This window comes from Chanos chanos, chromosome 6 (assembly GCF_902362185.1).
Source record: "Chanos chanos chromosome 6, fChaCha1.1, whole genome shotgun sequence".
In the NCBI taxonomy this organism is placed as follows: domain Eukaryota; kingdom Metazoa; phylum Chordata; class Actinopteri; order Gonorynchiformes; family Chanidae; genus Chanos; species Chanos chanos.
In genome coordinates, this window is record NC_044500.1 from 4,915,697 (window position 1) to 4,936,670 (window position 20,974).

The window sequence follows — 20,974 nt, forward strand, 5'->3', positions numbered from 1 at the left end:
ATAATTTGGATTAGGCAGAGTCAGAATAGGTATATAGGCTGTCATGGGTATATATCACCCCAAGGCTTCATAGGAGGAACTGCTAACCAGACCATCAGTTCAAACCTTCAGTTCATTTCCTAAGGTATCTGAACAGTCACACAAATATAAACTATGTCCCTTTATAACTTTGATTGTTTTGTGCTAAAAATGAATACACTCTACAAAACTGCATTTCTTTGATCTAAAGTCTAGAGTGCAATTTTGTTACATGATCTCCAAGGTATTAAAAGTGATTTTGTGATGTGCAATGTTGTTGTTTCCCCGCTAAGGTGGGGGAACAGGTTTAAATGTGGTTCACCTTATACCTTCATCTGTGTTTGTGTGTGTGTACACTGAATACATTAGACCATTTATGTCCTGTTTAGATAGAATAACTATTGCAGAGGAAAGAATGTTGGTGACAGAATATGACAATCATGAGCATGACAGGCAAATGATAATTAGTCCGTTTGCTCTAAACGAATACGCGAAGTGCAACTGTTGATAATATGACCAATTATTCTTATATTGATCTTCATTCAATTTAGTTTCATACAACTGATGGCGAATTGTTCTAGTTTTTGTAGGTTGCTAAAGTTTCGTTCTGTGGCAAAACGTGTTTCTCATTCCATAGAGATGCTTACACTTGTTGGTCCAGACCATCCTCTTATCGCTGAGGCTGGAAGGGATCTGGTTCTGCCCTGCTCTCTCAAATCAAAAGTCGACAATGTCAGCTTGGAGGTGACCTGGTCGAAAAGTGGGGCAGAAACAAGGGAAATCCTGCACTACAGCATTCACCTAGAACACAATAGTACTCACAGGGCAACACTCTTCCGTGATGAACTGCGCACTGGTAACGCTTCTTTAAAATTGTCCAGTGTGCAGCTGTCTGATGAGGGAACTTACAAGTGTTTCGTTAAATCCGGGAAGCTTTATAACCACATTACTGTTGATGTCGAAGTTGTTGGTAAGTTAATCGGACATACTCTGGCGGATTTTGGGACGTACTCTTTAAAAAAATAAGACAACGTGTGTAACTGGCAACGTTGATTGTGCCTCTCCAGGAGCCCAACCTGTGATAATGATCGACTATCACAGCGACAGAAAACTCAGACTGTCGTGTGAAGCAAAGGGCTGGAATCATATGGCTGAGATGCAGTGGCTGGATAGTGAAAGATCAATTCTTCCAACTGATGATACAGACACACCACCATCTACACAGGATGTGCATGTAAAGCGAGTCATTATAGAGAATAAGAGAAACAACAGGCTCTTCTGCAAAATCCAGCATGATGCTCTCATTAAGGAAGCAGAGATTTGGATCTCAAGTAGGTCTCTCTACAGTCAAAACAGACATATGAAATGAACTCATATAAATTATTTATATTATTTATATGAGACATTTATGATTGTGCATCAGGGTAACGTCACGTGTTCTGTGTGTTTCAGGTACACTTTTTAATGAACAACCAAACTCAAGGACATGCACATGCCCATGCACATGGGCATGGACTCTCACGGTGCTATTCGGCACTGGATTCTTCTTAACATTTCCACTCAGCTGTTTCTTATGCATGACAGGTAAATGCTTGGCACTCTCTGTCATTTTATCGTTCTCCTCTTGTATCTAAAGCAACTGTATTACACGGTTTTAACAGCTGTTCTTTCTTTCTTTCCATCTTTCTTTCTTTCTTTCTTTCTTTCATTGTTTCTGATGAAGGGTTGAAGAGGAAGTGGGATGTGAGGACAGCCCAGAGAGACAGGCGATTGGAGGAAGACAGAAGAATGCAGGAGGAGAGAAGGAAACAGGAAGCGAGAATGATAGAGGAAAGTATCAGGAAGCAACAAGAGAGATTACTCCAGGAAGAGGAAGCTGTAAAGGAGGGTGAGTATGGTGAGGTTAGGGTTAGGGTTAGGGTTAGGGTGAGGATTAGGGTTAGGGTTAGAGAAGGTTTACTGAATCTCCATAATGCATTTTTCCCCCTCAGTAAGTGATATTTTTGTCTTGTAAAATATCTTTCCTGATAGATAGATAGATAGATAGATAGATAGATAGATAGATAGATAGATAGATAAATAGATAGATAGATAGATAGATAGATAGATAGATAGATAGATAGATAGATAGATAGATAGATAGATAGATAGACACATGGATTTTTCAAAACTAAAATTCACGTTTGTGTTCTGTTTTTTTTGTTTTGTTTTGTTTTGTTTTGTTTTTTTTTAATGTAACCAAAAAATGTAAACAGATTAAAAAAAAAAAAAAAAAATCAAACCGATAATTCAAACAGGTTATGAATTGTGGGACCTTTTAAAACTTCAGCGTATTGGAACACTGGGATGGACTGGTGACCTGTCCAGGGTGTTTCCCTGCCTTTCACCCTATGAGCGCTGGTATAGGCTCCAGCACCCCCCTCGACCTAATCAGGACAAGCGGCTTAGATAACGAGTGAGTGAGTAAGTGTATTGGAAAACGTCTTCATTAAATGAATGGCTAACTTCATGTTCTCTCTTGATAGAGCCTCAGGAAGAGAAGAAACATTCAGGTGAGGATTTTCTTGTGTGTGTGTTTGTATTTTTTTTTTCTTCTTGTCTGTAAATCAAAGAACAGTTTCTTAACAGCTCACACTGTGACTTTCCCCTGATCAGCTGATGAGGGACTTTTATAGGGTTTAGCTGTCCAGCCAACATACAGACTCAGTAACAGCACTCTGAAGACAAAATAATTGCTGGTTGTAATGTGTTTTTATTTAAAATAGCAGTTGCAAACCCACAGGTCTGAATTAAGAAATTTCAAAGTTCATATTGTGCGCACAAGTAAGAATGATTTCGATCTCTATGATATTTACAGTAGAGCTGGCCAAGGGTCCCGATTCCATCTGTTCCAAACTCATCCAGTCAGACTATCTGGATAAAGAAGACATGTAGACACAAAAACAACAACAAAAAATATGTATGTACACATACATGTACCATGTATATTAAGGTATATATCAGTATTAAGCTGACTGATAAGTTTCTGTTTTCTGGGCACGTAAGTGTAGTCATTTTTTATGAGTCTCTTATTAAAATTGCTTTTTTTTTTTGCTTTCTTTTCACTAAATTTTTTGTCAGAGGTGAAAATTCAAATTTACTGGTCTTCTACTACAAAGAGAGAGAGAGAGAGAGAGAGAGAGAGAGAGAGAGAGAGAGAGAGAATATTCTGTCCCTGGTTTAGTGGATTTATAGATGACCTAGGGAGAGCCAGTGCTTCCTCTTTAAAACAGGTGTGTCCATTCTGTGTCTTTTGTTGTATTTTGATACTTATAGATACAGATAGATTGAATGAGTGCTCAAAGTCAGTGGTTTATTAAGTTTAATCCAAAGACCAGGTTACAAGCCAGGCCAGTGTTAAAAACACAACAAATAGGAAAATCAAAGACAAAACTGGAAATCATATTAGGTAAACAGACGAAGTTCCTTAACAGAGGTACAAAGACAGACTTCTGACAAACAGGCTCAGTACAAAAGAATCGTGACAGCAGTGTTTGCAAAGAGCAAAGAGAACAGAGAGGAATACTTCTCTGGTTCATAATCGGGTTAACTGAGCTAATGAAAAGGTAAAACAGCCAGTTTAATCAATAAATCACTCGACTGACTGTCGAGTGATTTACTGATTAAACTGGCTCTTTTACCTTTTCATTAGCTCAGTTAACCCGATTAGTTTTTGCCAGATGTTATTACAGACTTACTATCTCCAGCTCCATGTCTCCTGTCTCGGCTAGAGATTGAGATTCACTTCTAATTATCTTTCAGACAGTTTCATGCCTCAAAAGCAAGGATCACTTCTGAGTTTTTGTTTTCCAGAAGAAAACAAAAGGCCAGCATGTCTGTGCAGGACTATTAAATGTGTTGCATTGCTAAAAGAAAGTAATTAAGCAACATTCCAAGAAAACTAGGTAGTGACACCCATTAAAAAAAAAAAAAAAAAAAAAAAAAAAACAAGAACAAAAAAACAAAACAAAACAGGTTGATCCTTTAATCTGTAATGAGTGTGACAGTCTTTTAATATTTTTCTCCTGTTCAGTTTAATGGTAAAATGTATTATAATGAAGATGAACAAATTAAAAAGGATCAGACATCAACAGCTTTGTAGGACTGAGAACGACTGAGAAGGCTCTAGCCATGCAGCTAGAGTGGGTTTGGGCCCCTAATGATCAGAGCAAAGGTGAATGAAAGCCAGTAGGGGCGAATCAGAGGAGAGGTGGATGAGAGCCTATGGAGGGAAAGAACCTTTGTAAATTGCAAATGAGTATGTGTCTCCATGTATCTGCCTGTGTCAGCCTGTTTGCTATAGGGTGTCGTTTTTAGGACATGAGAATGAAACTAACACTAAGACTTGTTTTCTGACCCTTACTAAACAAACATGCATGATGGACGAACTCCTTAAATAAACAGAGAGAACACTGATATTTCTGAAATATTGTCTGAAAACTGTTCATGTCTGCTCACAGCATTTAATAAAATTAAAAACAGGATTTCATTATATCATTAAACGTTTGCAAATGTGTGGCAATGTGTTGTTTTGTAGGCTGAATTATTTCAAAACATTCTACTATCTTCTTTTCTCCAAAGTGTCTTCTAAACCCCCTTGTTCTGAATGTGAACATGTTGGTGTTGACAATATTTCCCGAAAATCTCTGCACCATGCCTATAGATATCAAAACAATACAATACAATACCTATTTTCCATTCCTCTCAGCACTGTATCTGTAAGAAGTCACTGCAAATATATGTACTACCTGCATGGTATCAGGCAGTCTTTACTCTGAGTTTATATCTAAAGCTTTAACACACAGAAGGTCAAGAGAGGGCTTGTATGTACTGAGTTTACATGGTGGGACTGCACCAGTCAGATGGAGTTAACAGCTAACCCCATTGTAGCACATGGATGGGGTCTGAATCAATGTTCTCATCCTCTCCAGATACTGGAGGGTCACCATCCACAGTGACATTCATTGTTGTTTCAGAGAAACATCTGGTCTGACCCTATGGCAGGACAGGAAGTAACCAAACCAGATTGTAATGCAACAGCATATGGCTTTGATAATAATACACTGTGATCCTAAAACCTAGATATTCCATATATTCCACATCATATGCTGACAAACTCTGGCAGAACAATGTGTGGACCTACAGCCATCATTGCTCACCATAACAAACACAGGGGCCTCTGTAGTGTGTTTAAACTGAGCATGAACACAGTCTGCCATCTGGGTCACAGTCCATATGTTATTTCCTCTCAGGATGGTGTAAACCAAGCCCTAAGCTGCCTCTGCATTTTTAGAGGTGATAGATGGCTCCAGGCTAATGCAGAACCTTTCTGGCATCAGAATGGCAGATTCCCCCAACAGTTTTCCTCTTATGTTGCCTGACACTGATGCACAGACAGGGTGTGCCACCCCCCCCACCCCCCCTGCTTTTCTGTCACATCTCATTCCTGCATGTGAGAAAGATCATATGAAAAACACTCAGCTCAGAACAGGCCTGCACCTGCCCAAAGTGGCTCGTCAAGACGTGAAGCGTTCAGACAGCATCAACGGCAACGGCAAACCAGCAGCACACCCTCACAACCACTGGTCGTGTTCAGTAATATCAGGCATATACCACGAGATCAGAAGTAAAACAAACAAACAAACAACCGTGTTAGCTGAAACTCTGCTCGATGTTTCACTCAGTGCGTGTATGCTCTGTTCCACCGCTCCACGCCCAAGTCCTCACTCAGCTCTGGAATCAGTCCTGTTCATAGGAAAATGAAAGTGCTCTGATTTCACCTGGACCTGAGCCAAGTTGTCATTACATTTGAGTGTATTTACACAGCAGGATTTCTCAGTTAGCTAGGTAAAGTCTTTAATATTATTTAACAAGGAAAGTGAAGAAATAAAAATGGAGAGTGAAGAAATAAAAATATTTACACATTTCCAGTTGGTTAGGGATCTTGTGTGGCTCACCACTGTCCAGCCGACTTAAAAATCCTGCTTTGTAGCATAACCTCCTGATGGTTAAAAAATTCTATGCAGGTTCAAACTGCAAATGAAGGTGAACAACCAGTTTTGCATGTTACTGTTTCTTTTTGTGTGTTAGAGCTCATTTAATATGATTATTGCACAGAAATTAAATGGGTTTTTTTTCCCTGGTTCTAAGTAATTTTAACCTTTCCATATTACTGTATCGTTGTGTGCAGTGCTGTTTCTGAACTTCTGAGGGCTGTAGGCAACAACCCATGTAAGCAGCTTAGTAATGTAATGTAATGCACACCTTCACTGTGTGGGCTTTGGCCTTTACAAATCTGATGACGATTTCCCCCAGTCCACTGATTTGGATAAGGCATTGCTTTGCAAAATTATTGCATCTACTATCAGAATAAAGAGAATAATTTGTACACAATTTTTTTTAAATCATAGCGTTCATAAAGTATGCTTTAAAAGATCATATATATATACATATACAGATTTAAAAAGGTCTAACAAAGATCTCATACATTACCATCGACGGGGCTTCAGCTATCTATAAGACTACTGTGAATGACCTTTGAATGACCTTCCTCAGTTTGACATCCATTGCCTGGGGCCACTCTTTGGCTTCAGACCCGAGAAATTGCTTGGTGTGCTTTTCCTCTGACTTTGCGTCTGATTGCGTGCAGGAGTAACTCAGTTCAAAAGTATGTGCACCAAGCTGAAAACTGAAAGATTCTTTTGAAGAAAATTATATGAGAAGAGCTAAAAGCCCCCGATGAGGTGGACATACAACTGCTGTGTTGATAGGTGGAATGAAAAGGCTGTCAACAATTGCTTTGAGTTGGTTATCTCAGCTGATTAACTTATTACTACAAAATTTAAGATAGTCTTATGGGAAGGTAGTTTGAGCTTTAAGGTAGCCTGGATGTTTGTGCTAAATCAGATTTAGTTGAAAATAAGACACTGAGACAGCAGCTGTGAAGCCTGAGTAGAGCTTAAAAAAAAAAAAAAACTGTGTACACTCTTTAATGATAAGTAGGGCTGTTTTGTTCTAATGAGGACATCTAGTGTACACAGATATGAGTACAGGTGAGTCATGCCATGAGTCAGGTAAACAGAACTCGTGTGCCTACACATACACAAAACCCCACGGCACGGAAGAGGGAGGAGCGTAATGATTTCATTCATACTGAACCAAAAGTAAACAGTAGAACCGAAACAGAGAAGTTCAGAGGTTCCTTTTACTATCGTAAAATCTGGATGATTACCGATTTTCTTTCTTTTTCTTTTTTTTTCGTCGGAGAGTTAAATAATTTGTCAAGGTAGGTCACATGCACTGACCCACTGCCACATACACACAGACCAAGCCAGGAGAGAGAGAGAGAGAGAGAGAGAGAGAGAGAGAGAGAGAGAGAGAGAGAGAGAGAGAGAGAGAGAGAGAGAGACAGAGAGAGAGAGACAGAGAGAGAGAGAGACAGAGAGAGACAGAGAGAGACAGAGAGAGAGAGAGAGAGAGAGAAAGAGCGAGACTGTGCAAACATTTTTCTTTTCTGAATAGAAACATCCTACCAATTACTACCTTCTATTTTATTAATGTGTTAGTTTATTTATGAAATTTCTCACAAAATCTCCTTTTGTCAGTGCATAGATCAATAGTATGAGGAAACCTTTTTATCTTGTCTTTTCCATGTACAAACTTCTATATGAACAGAATTAGGTTTCTTCACTCCGAAGAACGTTTGATTTCCAGAATACCTTTCATAGTATTATTTTGCTTTTGATTGACAGACATGGCTTCCTCCAGCAGTCTCCTGTCTGAAGATCAGTTCCTGTGTTCTGTCTGTCTGGATGTGTTCACTGACCCTGTCTCCACTCCATGTGGTCACAACTTCTGCATGACCTGTCTCAAAGAATTCTGGGACAGCACTCAACACTGCCACTGTCCACTCTGTAAGAGGCAATTTAGAACTAGACCTCAGCTCAGTATTAATACAACATTTAGAGAAATTGTAGACCAGTTTAAAAAGAGGGGAGATCCAGTCAAACCTGGAGAAGTGTCCTGTGATGTCTGTACTAGTGGAAAATTGAAGGCTGTGAAGTCCTGTCTGGACTGTGGGTTGACTTATTGTCAGACTCACCTGGAGCCTCACAAAATTGCAGCAAAACTAAAAAAACACAAACTGATAAATCCTGTGGAGAACCTGGAGGACTATATATGCCAGAAACATGACAGACCCCTGGAGCTGTTCTGTAGAGATGACCAGACATGTGTGTGTCAGTTCTGTACAGAAACAGACCACAGGACTCACAGCACTGTTCCTCTAGAGGAGGAGAGTGAGGAGAGAAAGGTGAGAAGCATGATTTACAATGAAGTTTTGAGTCTTATCAAATCTCTCTGCTCACATTTGACATTTAAGTATTTGTGGGGGTTTAGGACAAAGTCACAGAGGACAAGTTGAGAGGGACAGGTCCTGTCATGCCACAGATAGTTTGAGATTGTGAGAACCAATGTGAGTATTTTTCTCTTCATCCACAGTCACAGCTGAGGAGAACACACACAGAGGTTCAGCAGATGATCCAGGACAAACTGAAAAAGATTAAAGAGATCAGACACTCGGTACAGCTCAGCAATGTGAGTCCTCTGGATGGCACCCCCGTTTTAAAACACGCTGAAACTGAGCACTTGATTCTGAAGTGCCCTCTGAGAAATTTCACTTTTGAGAGATTAATTGATTAAGACTGGAAAGCAGGAGGATTCATGGCCATTCATATGTTGGTATGAGAGATACAGACATCTTAACACAAAAAGATTTCATGAATACCTTTATCCTCTGCTCTGTTTTCGCATGAATTCTTTGAAGCACGCCATGCTGTGTCTTGGGAAAATATGAACAATCCCACGTTTCCCTTTATTTATGAATATAAAAGACAGCAGTTTCTGTGCTATATTAGGTGGTACATGTGATTCTTGGCACATGGTCCCATTTAATTTTGTGAAATTATAAGAGATTCTTTATGACCTGCTTTGGGTGCTGGCACACCACTCCACTAAGTCCTCAACTCCCCTCAATCAACGCTTCTCTATTTGGTTCAGCGCTTTTTTAACTTTTTTTTTTTTTTTTTTTTTACTTTTTTCATTTGTAGCAGAGCAACCTTCCAGGGTGTGGTCAACTCAATTTTTTTGCTGAAATATCTGATTTCAGCCAAATGTAATCCTCTCCCTCTGGTCTCCCTGTGCCATGGGAAAGTTTGAGGCGCTCACCTTATCTCCTGTTTAGGTCAGGTGTAGGTCAGGATTGATTACACGTCTGGTCTCATCACTAGGCCAGGTGCACGGCAACTTAAATGGCGTTAAGAAATGGCATTTCAGCTCGTTGTACCCCCTGGATTGAAACATAATAGCTTGACATCTCTTGCCTGCTGTATAGTTGCTGTTCTTTCGATATTTTCTTAATAACTTCCTGTCTGAGCATACATATCTCTTCTGAAGGCCCCTGCTACACCACAGGAAGAATCAGATCAGTTCTGTTTATATTTTTTTTTAAAAGGTGTAAATACTGTTTATTTATGATAAGACATTCAGGCCTTACAGCTGATAATATGTAATAAACAAAATCCTTAGAACAGATAGCTATGAAATACAATGCCTGATTTATGGTTCAGTGTGACATGTAACATCATAACAAATGATGCAATGCTACACCATTTCATATTTCACGCACTTTGTTCAACATTTAGCTCAACAGATATCAGCCAACATCCTCCCAGCACACCCACTGCCAAATGGCAGCAATGTTTTAAAAGTATTAATGAAAAAAGATTGAAATAGTATTGTTTTTCTGCACAATTAGTGTCATATGATAAGACATAAAAAACTCACAAAATCTGCACAAAATTTATATAATTAGGGCTCTGTTTCTACATTCTAAGCTTTAAATTCTCATTTTTAATAACTCAGTGACATAATAACAGTATGTATGACATCCCAGACAAGTAAATAAAAGCATGTCCCTTCAATCACCCAAATGACTTGACGTGCCCTCCAATATTATGAATCCAATGTTGTAAATATAATTCTGATCTGTCTCTTTTAAGAAAAGCACACAGACGGATGTAGCAGACAGTGTGGAGGTGTTGACTACTCTGGTGCAGTTTACTGAGAAAGGTCTGGCTGAGCTGATTGAGCTGATGGAGCAGAAACAGAGAGCGGCAGAGAGGCAGGCTGAAGGTCTCATTAAAGAGCTGGAGCAGGAGATCACTGAGCTGAAGAGGAGAGATGCTGAACTGGAGCAGCTCTCCCACTCTGAAGATCACCTCCACCTCCTACAGGTCAGTGTCCCCATGGATAAGAGATGTGTTTAATGTTTGTACGGGTTTGTTAGATTTGCACATCATACAGGCATATTTACATTCAAAAGAGAACTTTTAAACTATGGCTTTTAGAGCCATGTTACGAGTTTACGTGTCACTTACATATTATTTTCGTCTACAGGTTCATCCAAGACTGCTACATCCTCCAGTGACCAAGCATTCCAGAGATGTCAGTATTAACTCTTGTCTGTGTGTGAGCACTCTGAGAAAAGTTCTGACCCAGCTCTTGGAGAGCACAGAAGCTCAACTTCAGAAACTGGCTGAAACTGGTGAGTTCAAATGTAATTAACAAATCTGAATACCATAAAAACAAATTAGCAAGAATAACAATTAGACATAGTTTCATTTTTTTCCATCAGTAACCATTATGGCTGTAACAATGAATTTGCTCTTAACCCTTTAGTATGGCACTCACATTTCAAGAGCATTTTGAATCAGATCAGGTTTACAAATGAAAGGGATTGATGCAGTGTACAAAATCATACAGTGGTTATGATGTAATTTTCACGTGCAAAAGTACACTAACTGTTTTACTGTTCTGAAGCTTGAGCTCCTTTATAACACATACTTGTGTGTTTGCATTGGAACTGTGTGGACTGACCTACAATACCACAGATACATGGCAATTTGTAAAATAGATTCAGAATTAACTTGTCATATTGTAAAAGCAAATTTGATTCGTTCATTCTCATTAACTAAATAAAAAGGAGGACTTTGTGTTTTCTCTCAACAGAGCTAAAGAAAATGAAACAATATGCAGGTATGTAATGCATTTTTTTCCCTTTGCTGTAAATCTGCTGTGCTTGACCATAGTGTACTGCACTTAAAAAAATATTACACACACACACACACACACACACACACTCACACACTCACACTCACTGTCTCTGTCTCTTTCAGTCAATGTGACTCTGGATCCCGATACAGCCCATCCTGAGCTCATCCTGTCTGATGATGGAAAACAAGTCAGACATGGAGACACAGAACAGAATCTCCCTGACAACCCAGAGAGGTTTGATAGTTTCATCTTTGTCCTAGGAAAAGAGGGATTCTCCTCAGGGAGATTTTACTATGAGGTGGGGGTCAGGGAGAAGACTGAATGGGACATAGGAGTGGCCAGAGGGTCCATTAACAGGAAGGGAGAAATTACTCTGAGCCCTGAGGATGGATACTGGAGTATATGTCTGAGGAATGGGGATGAGTATTGGGCCTGTGAATCTCCCCCTGTTTCCCTCTCTCTGAGACAGAAGCCCCAGAAGGTGGGGGTGTTTGTGGATTATGAGGAGGGTCTGGTCTCCTTTTATGACGTGAAGGCCAGGGCTCATATCTACTCTTTCACTGGTCATTCTTTCACTGAGAAACTCTATCCATTCCTAAGCCCCTCGCTTAATGAAGATGGCACTAATTCAGCTTCACTGGTCGTATCTCCTGTCAAATACATTAAAAAGCTCCCAAGATTTTCCCTCCCAGCATTTTACTTTCCAAGGGGAGAAATCTAAAAGTAAAAGGTGCATGGTGGTCTCTAAGGGAGATTTCTGATGACATAATTGTGTAAAAAAAAAATCTTTTTTTTGTTTTAGTACAGTCATTTTATACCTGTTGTAAGCTTGTTTTTTCCCCCCTTTCAGCTTAGTTAATATTTGGTCCTTCATGTCCCAGTCTGGTACTGTAATGTTTGGATTAAATAAGGGAAAATAATCATCATTTGACAAATGACAAAACAGACACTTGACTATGTCTGTTCTGCATGCTTTTGTCTATGGCTCACTCTTCTTCATTCACTGTTCAGTTATTACAGCCTAGTTTATTTCATCGTCACCCGTATCTGATCAAATTGTTTTATTTTTGCTTATTGACTACATTCATAGATGTCTTTATATACATTATAAAAAAATTGTTCCATTTTTGCCCTGTTACATTTTGGGTTTTTGGGGCGGTTTTTTTCTCCCTACTTTGAGGATTAAATCTCGTGGTGCCATCCTGTTTTGTCTGCTGTGGGCATGTATAGCCCTTTGAGATGACGTTAAACGGTAATATCTGGCTTTAAATAAAAAATGAATTTGAACTTGAAATTGAGCTTATTCTACATCTCTTGTTTTATCCTACGACAAGTAAGGTATTGTGTGTGTATGAAAGCGGAATTCTCTACAAGCTTCTGAGGATGAAGTGAAACCTGTGTGTCCAAAGCATCGGTTTGGTGGACACAAAACTAACAGAAAAATAATGTTACCAAGACTGTTGGAGTTGTCTCACATGTAGCATGAAACATTGCCTCATAACTTTTTCTTCTAAATGATTTTTGGGTGATCTTATAATTTCATCAAATCATGAACGTGTGTATATGTGAGGTAGTTGCTTCAAATCCTTTGGAAAGAGCTTTACATACTGCCTGAGGACATCCAGGTGAAGACTTTGAGGAGTTTGGCCGCTGTTTCCTGTGTTTGTTGCTAGAGGGCGACATTGCCTGTGTTGCTATGGTTTGTATGTCTCAGCTGTGATTGGTTTTCATTTGTACCTGTACCTTACACTATTTAAATTTCGTCTTGTGTTTTGGTGTTTGCTCAGTCTTGCGTTTGCACTCCTCCTGTATATGTTCTGTAACTAAGCCATTGTAGTTTCCAGTCGACTTTTTGTAAGGTCTATTTTGTCCTTTGACTCTGCTTGTTAAGTGTACTCTGTATGCGATTCTGATATAGCCCATTCCTGTCTCATCATGTCTGAAAATGGACAACACGTCAGAGATCAGGACACAGGGCAGAATCTCCCTGACAGCTCGGGGAGGTTTGATCGATGTGTGTATATTCTGGGAGAGGAGGTGGAGGTCAGCGGAGAAGACAAACTGGACTTTAGGAGGGGTCAGAGAGTCCACTAACAGGAAAGGAGACATTCCACTGAGTCCAGAGGATGGATACTGAAGTATATACGTGAGGAACGGGGATGAGTATCAGGTTTGTGACTCTCCCCCTGTCCTCCTCTCTCTGAGACAGAAGCCCCAGAAGGTGGAGGTGTTTGTAGATTATGTGGAGGGTCTGCTCCTTTTATGATGTGGAGGCCAGTTCTGATATCTACTGTTCTCACTGGTCAGTCTTCTAATAATAAACTGAAACCATTTTTTAGCCCCAGTCCTAATTGGAAAGATAAAATAAATAAAAATAAACGAATAAATAAATAAATAAATACATTTCTTTCTTCCTTTCTTTCTTTATTTATTAATCAATCAATCAATAAAAACACTGCCCCACTACTCATCCCTCCTTATTATTTGATGTTCTATTTTTCAATGTTTTATTTTGTTGATTCACTGTTCACTGTTGTTTGTTTTTTATCTTCTCTGATTTCAGCTGGAAATGAAAATTCAGACTGTGTATAGCTGAGTATATTAGAATTACCTTTGTTCTGCGCTAATAATGTCTCTCTTGTGTAACTGAACACTCGCGTGACGTCAAAAATCATATATTCAATACAGACTCTTAATATTTATTCACCTGTGTTCATTTTATAATGATTACTGACACGGTATCTGAGTAAAGAGGGACACCCTGAGTGTAGGTAAAGTATTGCAGTTCAGTGATGTCATAAACCTGTGAATCAGGAAGTCCTGGTGGCCACACCCATTCATAACCGACAACACAGAGGGGGAGGACACAACTGATGTCACTATGCTGAAATGAAACTGAACTGCAGAGCACACAAATTTAGTGCTGCTTTGCATAAGCTTCAAACAGGCCGTCTGGTTTACTGCGGTGCTCTTCGAAAAATCCAATCTGTTTGGTTTCAGGTGAGTTGTAAAATCTTTAAAATAAGATCTACTTTTTAAACTACTTTTTAACTAATGGGGGATACAACAGAATACGATTCATTGGTTAGCAACCTTAATTTTGTTCCACTCACAGTTATTCATAACATTTCTAACATAAATTTATAGGTAAATCACTAAAACTTCTGCTTAGCACAACAAGTTCAGCCTTGCCTTGTCTGACTGTCTAGCTTTTATCCAAAGCCTCGGAAACACAGCAACACCTTTTCTTGGAAACCCAGCGAGATTTGTGAAAAAAACTCTTTAAAAACAATTAAATAGTGTTTCTCTCTCTCTCTACACACACACACCCACACACACACACACACACACACACAAACACAAGTCTGTACTCATATCCCATTCTCATTGACTCCCACTATCCTGTAGCTAAAGAATACTGACTTATCCCTAACCCTCACCCTAACCTTAACCAAAGAAATGTTTCGACACTTTTTGTTTTATTAATAACAACAATATAGTTTAGAAAACTTTGTTCTCTTAGTATGATAGCATAATATGACAAAAGTCAGAATCGAAATGCTGGTGCCCACCAGGAACTTTTGTCAAATTATGCTATCTTACTGGTGACTTACCAGTACCCAGAAAGATACCAATACACGCACACACACTCACACACACACACACACACACACACAAATATAACAATGTATAACATTAACTCTTTCCCCTTCTTCCACTAACCGTTTAATAACCATCATATAAAAGGTGAAACACAAGGTGCGTTAGGTCTTCTTCTCATGTTGAAGCCATTTCAGTCTTTTCAGTCTGACTTACTTTAAATGTACATTGCATTTTTGTGTTTTTGATTGGCCCATGGCTAAAAAGCTTTAGTGAAAAAGCAAAGGTATGGGCAACAGATAGGTCTGCTTAGTTCATTATCAACTAACAATTAACAGTTTGTAGTATACCATGTTATAATATGTTTGCTGTGTTTGATTGACAGACATGGCTTCCTCCAGCAGTCTCCTGTCTGAAGATCAGTTCCGGTGTTCTGTCTGTCTGGATGTATTCACTGAGCCTGTCTCTACTCCATGTGGGCACAACTTCTGTTTGGCCTGTCTCAACACCTTCTGGGACAACACTGAACTCTGCTGCTGTCCACTCTGTAAAGAGAACTTTTGTATTCGGCCTGAACTCAAGATCAATACAACACTCAGAGAAATTGTAGATCAGTTTAAGAAGAGTAGAGGCCTTGACAAGCCTGAGGTGCCCTGTGATGTCTGCACTGGTAAAAGAAAGAGGTCTGTGAAGTCCTGTCTGGACTGTGGGATGAGTTACTGTGAAACTCACCTGGAGCCTCATAAAACTGCAGCCAAACTCAAAAAACACAAACTGATAAATCCTGTGGAGAACCTGGAGGACTATATATGTCAGAAACATGAGAGACCCCTGGAGCTGTTCTGTAGAGATGACCAGACATGTGTGTGTCAGTTCTGTACTGAAACAGACCACAAGACTCACAGCACTGTTCCTCTAAAGGAGGAGAGTGAGGAGAGGAAGGTGAGAAAAATAATAAATGACGAGATCTGGACACTTAGATAATTAGATTATTACACACTTACATGACATCAGAAAATCATTGAGCGCTTGTACAGCGTTGGACATTTGTACAAGAAGAGATTAGATTAGAAATATGAGCAATATACGTTCATATTAATTTGTGAAAGGTGTGTGTGTTTCTAACTCTCTGTACACAGTCAAGGCTGAGGAGAACACAGACAGAAGTACAGCAGATGATCAAGCAGAACCTGAAGAAGATTAAAGAAATCAGACACTCCGTACACCTCAGCAAAGTCAGTTCTGAATGTAAAATTGGAGTGGTTTTTGTTTATTTTGTTTTGTTTTTGTTTTGTTTTTTTGTAGCTTCAGGGCATTCTGTGTCTAATTATACTGTATGTCTAATATTGTGTGTCTAATGACAACTATCGGTTTATACTTGCTTCATCTTCTTATAGACAAACACAAAGAGAGGGATAGCAGACAGTGTGGGTTTGTTCAATGCTCTGAGGCACTGTATTGAGAGAAGTCAGGCTGAGCTGATTGAGCTGATGGAGGAGAAACAGAGAGCAGCAGAGAAGCTGGCTGAAGGTCTCATTAAAGAGCTGGAGCAGGAGATCACTGAGCTGAAGAGGAGAGACACTGAGCTGGAGCAGCTCTCCCACTCTGAAGATCACCTCCACCTCCTACAGGTCAGTGTCCCTCTCTCTGTTCAGTGACAATGCAGCACATGACAGGACAAGACTCCCCATGCTTAGAGATTTCTCCTCTCTCCTGCTGCACTGTAGGTTTACCCAAAAATGAGCAGACTTCCAAACATCACACACTCCGCTGACATCAGTATTGACCCTCATCTGTGTGTGGACACTCTGAGGAAAACCCTGGAACAGCTGGAGAAATCATTCAGTATGGAAATGAAGAAAGTCCCTGAGATAAGTGAGTTCTAATAATCTATTAATATCATATTCTGTCATTTTAAACCGTGAGTGAAGTGCTTTCAGTGGGAAGACACTTAGCAACTGAAAGAAAGCTACACAGTTAGATCTCTGTAATATGACTGAAATTTAGTCATTTCATTTTTTTTTATTTAATGTTATTTTCTGAAAAATTAAAAACAGTATCTCAAAGCTCATTCTGAATTTTATATAGAGAATTTTAAGTGACCATGAGTAAAATTTGGCTCTTCGAGAGCTGGAGAACTGTACTGAAACTGTGTATGTAAAAACAAACAAAGATAAACTACAGTTTTTGCATGTGGACACTGAGAAGTATATACAAAAGACAGAGGAGGATGGGTCAACAGAATCAGAAGTGGTACAGATCAGTAAGGTGGAACAACAGTATATCATTTCAGCTTTATTTTCTAAAATGATCTCACTTTTAAAACACCTTCACCATCACTCACAGTCACTAATTACGAGAAAAGACTGAGTTTGGTGTTTTCTTTCCACAGTACTGAAGAGAATTAAACAATTTGCAGGTATGTCTGCTTTTATTATCACCTTTTTAAAAATAAATCCACTTCAGTCAAAGTGTATGAATAAACACACACACACACTTACACAAACTCATTTTACTCAGACTGTAGTATACATGAACACACACACACACACACACACACACACACACACACACACTTACACAAACTCACTTTACCCAGAGTGTAGTATACATGAACAAACACACACACACACACACACTTACGCAAACTCACTTTACCCAGAGTGTAGTATACATGAACAAACACACACACACACACACACACACACACTTACACAAACTCACTTTACCCAGAGTGAGGTATACATGAACACACACACACACACACTTACACAAACTCACTTTACCCAGAGTGTAGTATACATGAACAAACACACACACTTACACAAACTCACTTTACCCAGAGTGTAGTATACATGAACAAACACACACACTTACACAACCTCACTTTACCCAGAGTGTAGTATACATGAACAAACACACACACACACACACACTTACGCAAACTCACTTTACCCAGAGTGAGGTATACATGAACACACACACACACTTACACAAACTCACTTTACCCAGAGTGTAGTATACATGAACAAACACACACACTTACACAAACTCACTTTACTCAGAGTGTAGTAAACATAAACAAACACACAAACACACTAACACAAACTCACTTTACTTAGAGTGTAGCATACATGAACACACACACACACACATTTTACTTACAGTGTAGTATACATGAACAAACACACACACACACACACACACACACACACTTACACAAACTCATTTGCACACACTCACTCAGCTGTCTCTGTGTGTTACAGTGGATGTGACTCTGGATCCTGATACAGCCAAATCCAGTCTCATCCTGTCTGATGACGGAAAACAAGTGACACATGGAAACACACGACAGAATCTCCCTGACAACCCAGAGAGGTTTGATACAGTTGTCTGTGTCCTGGGAAAGGAGGGCTTCTCCTCAGGGAGATTTTACTATGAGGTGGAGGTCAGGGGGAAAACTGACTGGGATTTAGGAGTGGCCAGAGAGTCTATTAACAGGAAGGGACGGATTACAGCGAAACCTGAGGATGGATGTTGGATTTTGAGCATGAGGAATGGAGGAGAGTTTCGGGGTGGCACCTTTCATTCTATTCTCTTCTCTCTGAATCAAAAACCCCAGAAGGTGGGGGTGTTTGTGGACTATGAGGAGTGTCTGGTCTCCTTTTATGAAGTAGAGGCTAGGTTTCATATTTGCTCATTCACTGGTCAGATTTTCACAGAGAAACTATACCCATATTTTAGCCCTAGTCTAAATAGACAAGGTGAGAACTCAGCCCCATTAATAATTTCTCCTGTCACTTAAACGAGTGTTCAAGACTTTTACCTGTTGTCAGAGAGAATCACGACGCTGGACACAAGTGCGGCTGAACAGAAGTTTTAATGACAGATGTAAAACGTGTAACACCAGCACGGCTGAACAAAAAAAAAAAAAAAAAACAGGGTTACCAGGGGTCCGAAGAATGAATGACAAAAAAAAAAAAAAACTAGTATAACAGCAGGCCAAAAACCTATGGAACAATACAATGTTTACACTCAGAAGCCACGGCTCAGAAAACACATGGGAGGTGTAGACTTCTCACTGCCTGACCCAGCGGAGGGGTTTAAATAGTGAAAGGCGTCAGGGAAAACTAAAGTGAGGGCAGGTGTGCAGAACGAGGGTGATCAGACCTGTGATTAGTAAACCGGTGACGCTGAGCGCGGAATGGCTGAAACCCGCGAGGCAGGAGGCGAGGTTGTTACACCTGCTCACTTTTCTAAAAGGACGATCAGAAAACTGTGAAATCTGATATAACTGATTTTCATAGTAGGTATTCATTATTTATTGAACCAGTTTTAACTTGCAAATATGCCATAATATCTATTTACTTAATAAAATCATTTTCATATAATCTACTGACTCACTTTTTTTTTCTTGACTTGCACGCAACTGTAAATATTTCTTTGTTTTATGATCATTAAACATTTCCTCCCTCCCTCTCCCTCTCCCTCTCCCTCTCTCTCTCTCTCTCTCTCTGTCTGTCTCTCACAGCCTTACACATACACACATATACACACTTGTTAACAAAAGTGAGGTGATCCCCTCACACTCTGTTCATTTGTTGAAAATCTTTAACAGTTTAAATCTTTTAAAAGTTTGTTTTAATGGATAGATATGCCGGGAAAGTAGAGATTTATCATACATACTTTTAAACATTAGAAAAACAACAAACAAACAAACAAAAAGGCCCAGCCTGCTGGTGTTCTTTTTTGCACCGAGCAAAAAGTTCTCTGGGTAACAAAGGAAACCCTGGATCCATCTGCACAATTTTGATTTCTGCACAGATGTGACGAATGCGTGAACAATGGTTTCTGCATCAGCCACACTTAGAAAGGGCCTAATTTTAGCAATGTTACGGAGGTTGTGTTCTTGATATGAGTGACTAGCGAGAGACTAGAGTCAAAAATCACACCAAGGTTTTTAGCTGAAGAGTTTTGAGAGATGATGCAGTTGTCAAAATTTAGGGTAAGATCACTGAAAAGATGCTTATGCATAGGGGGACCAATGACCAGCATTTCAATCTTGCCTCCGTTAAGCATCGGAAAATTTGAGGACATCTAACCCTTAATAGCACAAAGACACACCTAAAGGTTAGCCCATTCAGAGCGTTCATTGTGCTGGATAGGTAAGAAAATCATCAGCATCATCAGTATCATCAGCATAACAATGGAAGTTAATGTTGTAACTACGAATAATGTCACCCAAAGGGAGCAAGTAAATAGAGAATAGAAGAGGACCAAGGACTGATCCCTGAGGGGATTAGAGATCAGTCTATAATTATTTATAAGCGTGGTCATGTACAGCTAGCTGGTCATTATAGCGAAATAAACCCCTGTAACTGTACATCTCGTAAGTGAACTGTGCACATAGCAGATATCTGATAAACACCATGGTGAACTTGAATCCGCTACAGGACCTTTCAAGTAGGGGAGCCAAATTCCAAAGGGAATTGGTGAAGAGATGGCCCAGACAGGAAGAGAAATAGTACTTAATCTCTTAAGCAGCTCTTAACCAACGGTATTCGTATAACTCAATGGCAAGTTCAAGCGACGGAGGAAGGGGTCTTCACAGTCTTTTCGGCGATACTTTAAACCAGGCAAACGTTTTCCTGCTCCTCTTTGCAACCTGATGCACTTCTCCAAACCGACTTGTTGAAATAGCAGACTTCTTCCTCCGTAGTTTGGTGTGCACTGGAACTTGCCATTGAGCCACAAGGTCTATTTTGTTCTTTGACTCTGCTTGTTAAGTGTATTCTGTATGCGATTCTGATATAGCCCATCCCTATCTCATCGTGTCTGAAAATGGACAACACGCCAGAGATCAGGACACATGGCAGAATCTCCCTGACGGGGAGGTTTGATCGATGTGTGTATATTCTAGAGGGGGAAGGGTTCTCCTGAAGGTGATTTTGCTATGAGGTGGAGGTCAGTGGAGAAGACAAACTGGACTTTAGAAGTGGTCAGAGAGTCCACTAACAGGAAAGGAGACATTCCACTGAGTCCTGAGGATGGATACTGAAGTATATACATGAGGAGTGGGGATGAGTATGAAGCTTGTGACTCTCCCCCTGTTTCCCTCTCTCTGAGACAGAAGCCCCAGAAGGTGGGGGTGTTTATGGATTATGTGGAGGGTCTGGTCTCTTTATGATGTGGAGGTCAGTTCTGG

General features: G+C 39.8%; 2 protein-coding genes across 2 annotated transcripts; both read left to right on the top strand.

The window, feature by feature from the left end:
- Positions 1–7,810: 7,810 nt before the first annotated feature.
- Positions 7,811–11,890, top strand: LOC115814072 (E3 ubiquitin-protein ligase TRIM39-like). The gene is made up of 6 exons (XM_030776793.1): positions 7,811–8,368; positions 8,557–8,652; positions 10,116–10,349; positions 10,513–10,660; positions 11,125–11,151; positions 11,292–11,890. The coding sequence occupies exons 1-6, from the start codon at positions 7,811–7,813 to the stop codon at positions 11,888–11,890; spliced, it is 1,662 nt and encodes a 553-aa protein (XP_030632653.1).
- Positions 11,891–15,153: 3,263 nt separating this feature from the next.
- LOC115813619 (E3 ubiquitin-protein ligase TRIM39-like) lies at positions 15,154–18,574 on the top strand. The gene is made up of 6 exons (XM_030776133.1): positions 15,154–15,711; positions 15,909–16,004; positions 16,167–16,400; positions 16,497–16,644; positions 17,162–17,188; positions 18,036–18,574. Exons 1-6 carry the CDS (start codon positions 15,157–15,159, stop codon positions 18,572–18,574), a joined length of 1,599 nt encoding a protein of 532 aa, XP_030631993.1. The 5' UTR covers positions 15,154–15,156.
- Positions 18,575–20,974: the final 2,400 nt, after the last annotated feature.